Genomic DNA, 4,906 nt, shown 5'->3' with positions numbered 1-4,906 from the left:
CCCATCCCGCGGGTGGGCGGGGAGGTGGCGGCCTGGGCTTGCGCATGCGCACCGGCCGGCGCGCAGGCACAGCGGGGGTCGGTGGTCCGCGGTTCCTTCAGGTACTTTGGAGATAGTATTAATACTCTCTTTTTCTGTCCTCAGAGTCGGATGTCTTTGAAATTGTTCTCCCAATCACTGTCTTCGTGCTGAGTGATGACGATTTTCTCCAAGATGACGCTGAGGAGGAAGCAGCGTCGGTTGCCAAGTTGAAGGAGGAGGATGAGCAGGAGGTTAACTCAAACAGTGGCGTTTTCCTAAAAAGCAATGTGACACCTTCAAATGACAGTAACAGTTTAAGCATTTGGGAAGAAAACAAGACTGGTTCAAATACGGATAATAGCATGAAATACTCTGAAGAAAAATGGGTTGCTGAGAGTGTGTGTAACAGATCAAAATCATCTTTAAGTGATTGGTATGATGCAGGCACAGATAAATATAGTCAAAATTATGTGTTGCCTACATCGTCTTGCAAAACAGAGCTTACAGAGATAAACAAAACCAGTGACAGAAAAGAATGTGATGGTGATGATGGCTTTCAGAAGATTCTTCCTCTCCTCTCCTCTGATAGCAACGAGGGTAGAGATGATACCATCAAGACAAGCAGGCAGTTGACATTGGCAGCGATATCCAAACATGAAGAGGAACTTGTCAGTGTTGCAAGTGTTCTTGCTGTTAGCAGTCAAGAGAAACAACCAGAAATCCCCAAGGACATGGAGACAATTGTTGAAATGGAAGGTAACTTCTTAATAAGACTAGTGCAAGAGTTTAAGAAATCTGGTAAATCTCAAGTTTTTGAAATAGGTAGGAATGTGTATAGGAAGAATGCCAAACCCATTTATTTTAGAGTAAGCATTTCAACATAGATTAATATTGTGTGCAGTAGGAAGAGAATATTGGCTGGAGTATGCTTAGTTCTTTCACAGACTCCTGTGAACAATAGTGAAACTACAATAAATTGGTACTGTTTCATTCTGCTGCAGTTTCCAAAAGGGTGGCCTTTCATTAGGGAAAAGGATCTGAAAATAAAAACTTAGGTTAAAAGTTTTTTTTATCCCAATGAGAGGTACTGGGGAGAGAAAACCAACAGGCAGTAACTCTTAACAATATAAGCAGAGACTGGGAGAGGCCTAATTTAGGTTTAAACTCCACCATTCCTTATAGCAGATGGAAGTCCTTCAGGAAGAAAGGCGTAGAGAAGTACTAAGAGTATTTTCCCTTCTAACAGACAGAAGACAGCAGAAGGAGCATCATACTTGTGAGAATGGAGCCCTAGCAAAGTTCGGTGACTACTTCCATAGGAATTCTGACATAAAGCTCCTGCATTAAAAACTGTAGGGGATGCAGTGCTGTCCTGTGAAGTTCAGAGCTCTGAGTGAAAAGAGGAACTGTAAAGAAGGAGACTCCTAACTAAGATTTCTTCTCTTAAAACATTATTTAAATGTTGGGCAGGGGAAACATGGGGAGAGACATTAGGAAAGAAGTGGAAATAGGAAAATATTAAGCAAGCAAAAGGAGTGAAGAGCAAGCAAGTAGTTAGACAGTTTGGGATTATTACTACCAATTAATCATGAACATTGGTGATTGTATGAAATGTCATGCACGTGACTTTTTATCCCCCTGTAGATCCTGATTCTTCAAAGAATGAAGATAATGAAGCTAATAACAGAAAAAGAAAGAGAAGCAAATTTGAAGATGAAACTCTGAGTTCTCTTTTGGAACATGGCTTGAAAGAAGAACTGAAATTTACCTATAATTGTTCTGCTCCATTTCTTAATGGATGTTCTCCTACTTCAGAAGAATCGCTAAAAGAGGTAGGGAAACCAGAGATGAACGCTTCCACTTCTGCTGGATCAAATACTACTGGAGAGCACATTTATAAGACATTAACACCATTTCCTAAAAAAAGATACCGGCAACAAAAAGTTGTTTCTCATGCAAGCCCAAAAGAATTCGAAAGCCGGCAAGAAGGTTTAGCATGGCTAAGTAATAGTGTGACCATCAAACCTCTTTCTAAATCATCTTGTTCTATAAATAAGCATGAAAGATTGAATTTGAAGTGCAGGTTTTGTAGTTCTGTATATAAATGCAGTGCACAGCTAAAGAAACATGTTTATTCAGCTCATAAAGATAAGAAAATACATAAATGCTGCTTTTGTAAAAGAACCTTTTTCTTTTCTGTCAACCTTAAGAATCACCTTAAATTTCATAAGAAAATGACTAAGTTGCAAAAGGCAAGAAAAAATAGAATAAATGCGAGAAAAGTTAGGCAGAGAAGATCTGAAGAAAGAAAATCTGAGACCAAGAAAAAAGAAAGTAAATATGAGAAATTTTTCATCAAAATTGAAAGGGACTTTACACCTCTGGGTGTGCCAGTTAGTTTTTCCTGCAAAATTTGTTTCTTCACTTCATCAAATCCTAGGATTTTTATTCATCACATGAAGGGACATAAAGAGAAACCACCTTACCAGTGTCCTCAATGTGATTACTCCTGCATTAGCTTATCCTATCTGTTAAATCACATGTACTGGCACGCTGGGTATAAGCTGTACCAGTGCAGGTTTTGCACCTTTTTTTCATTATATTTTGCGAGCATGGTAAGGCATAGCTACATACACACAGGGGCCAAACCATATTCCTGTGAGTTCTGCCAGTCAGCATTCACAAGTGCCGCTGGGTTAAAGAGACACAGAAGATTACATGCAGGCAAAGAAACGTGCCAAGGGCAGCAACTCGACTTCATAGGTGGAAGAAAGAGAACTCGAAGACCTTTAAAGAATTACACGTGTGATGAGTGTAACGTAGTGTTCTACACTAGAGGACATCTCGGCTTTCATAAGAAATTTCATGAACAGTTTAAGGCTACTGCTAATGGTTATACGAATCAGAGCAATGGGTATCATAAAAGCAAAATATGCAAAGTTGACAGTGATTCCCAGGACCGTATTTCTCTGTCTCTTTCTGGTAAAGACAATGATTGTCTCAGTGGGGGAATGCTGGCTTCAGAAGTAGACACTGAGGGGGCAGGTGATGTGCGGGACAATAAGAAAATGTGCTCTGGAAAGAAATTCCCTGAAAACAGCCATGGAAGCAACAGCTTACCTATTATTGGGACTAGCTCAGAAGTTCCTCTGAATTCATACAAAATGGACACTGTTATTTGCAAAGAGGAACCACTTTTCAACTCCAAGGCCTCTCATTCACAAGTTCAAGATGATGATGCGTATCATAAATTTGTGGAAAACTTAAAGGATACATGGCCTTCCAATTTGTCTACATTCAAAATGTACAAGTGCCGACACTGCAATTATGCTACTGCTGTTCATGGTGACTTTAAGCTGCACCTAAAAGTACATACAGATGAAAGACCATTTGTGTGTAAAGAATGCAATAAGACATTTAAAACATCAAACCATTTGCAGAGACACAGCCTTATTCACGTAAAGAATGGATATGAGTTTGGCCATAGCCTCTATGTAGATAGCCATTTAGAGAATCTTGAATTGCATCATGAAATGCATGTAGGCATCTGTCCAGAAAGAGATTTTTGTTCCTCGGAAGGTTCAAGCAGTGTCCATTCCTTGCTTGGTTCGGAAGTCTGTGGAGTACAGCCAGATGTCCAGAGGGCCAAAGAAAATGATTTGCTAGCACAAAGTCAGCCACGATTCTATCAGTGTGCAGAGTGTGAGTACTCTACTTACATTTTAAGCAACCTTGAACTACATGTAAGAACTCACACAGGTGAGAAACCTTACAGCTGCAGTGTTTGTCAGAAGAAGTTTCGTACTTCCAGTCACCTGAAAAGACACAGAGTCACGCATTTTAATATGGAGCATCTCAAGTGCAGGAGCTGTGACTATTCAACGAGCAAATGGCTGTCCTTGAAACAGCATCTGGCTTCACACTCTTGTGAGGAAAGCTCATCTACTGTGTGTCTCTACGAACAAAAGCAGCTACCTGTCAAAACATACACGTGTGAAGAGTGTGGCTATTCCACAGCCCACAATGGAAACTTGAAGCCACACTTGAGAATTCATACAGGGGAGAAGCCGTTCAAGTGCAGTCAGTGCGCTCTTGCTTTCCGCACATCTAGTCACCTGAAGCGCCACTTACTGACTCATTTAAAGTTGCAATGCAGAAGATGTAAATTTTCTACAGTAGATAAAAGTGCTTTCCAAAAACATGTGAAAACACACACAAAAAAGTACAAGTGTGGGAAGTGTAATGTGATGCTGCCTACCAAAAAACTTCTGGAAAAGCATAAGCGGCAACATAAGTTTGGAATGTAAGCTTGGGAATTGCAAGTTGACACTCGGTTCTGGAGAGGTTTGCATGTCCTGAATTTGTTTATTGCTTTTACATTCCCCTGCTGTCCCCAGAGCGATGGCTGGTAATGGACGCATCCAGCGTTTGGGTCCAGAGAGTGAAACTCGGGGTACTGGTTTGCTCCAGGTTCTTCTGAGAGCTTCAGTTCTAGCACAGGCTGTGCTAAAGAAGATCTTGGAGGCACTTTTTCAGGCCCGAGTAACTTCTTGATACCATGAGGTCAGTTATGATTTGACAAATGTTCATCAGTTTAAACAATTACTTTGTGCCACTTATTTTCTTGTAAAAAAATAATTAAAAAACCCCCAAAACTCTTGTCTAACTGAAAGAATGTTTAAAGGGAGGGAAGGAAGTGCACATTATATTGTATAGCAATAACTTTTCATTTAAAAATTGTGAATGTGTTTGGAGGCTTAGTGCTACCTCCCATCTGTTGAAAGTTGCATTTGCTACACCCAGGATCTTTTGCAATACTTGTAAGAGCGAAAAAATAGTATCACAAAATACAGAAAAGATTCATGTCATCACTGGATAATTGGGA

At 40.2% G+C, this 4,906-nt stretch overlaps 1 protein-coding gene across 1 annotated transcript; it reads left to right on the top strand.

Moving 5' to 3' along the window:
* Window positions 1-144: 144 nt before the first annotated feature.
* On the top strand, window positions 145-4,328 carry LOC104072457 (zinc finger protein 431-like; the record flags this gene model as incomplete). Its single annotated transcript, XM_009575354.1, has 4 exons — window positions 145-777; window positions 1,666-1,853; window positions 2,724-3,469; window positions 3,767-4,328. Coding segments are annotated over 4 exons (2,129 nt in total), but the record flags the coding sequence as incomplete, so codon positions are not given.
* Window positions 4,329-4,906: the final 578 nt, after the last annotated feature.

The sequence above is a fragment of the Fulmarus glacialis genome, unplaced genomic scaffold (assembly GCF_000690835.1).
Source record: "Fulmarus glacialis isolate BGI_N327 unplaced genomic scaffold, ASM69083v1 scaffold29443, whole genome shotgun sequence".
Lineage (NCBI taxonomy): Eukaryota > Metazoa > Chordata > Aves > Procellariiformes > Procellariidae > Fulmarus > Fulmarus glacialis.
Note: the sequence above shows the minus strand (reverse complement) of the source record. Positions and strands in the feature narration are given on the sequence as shown.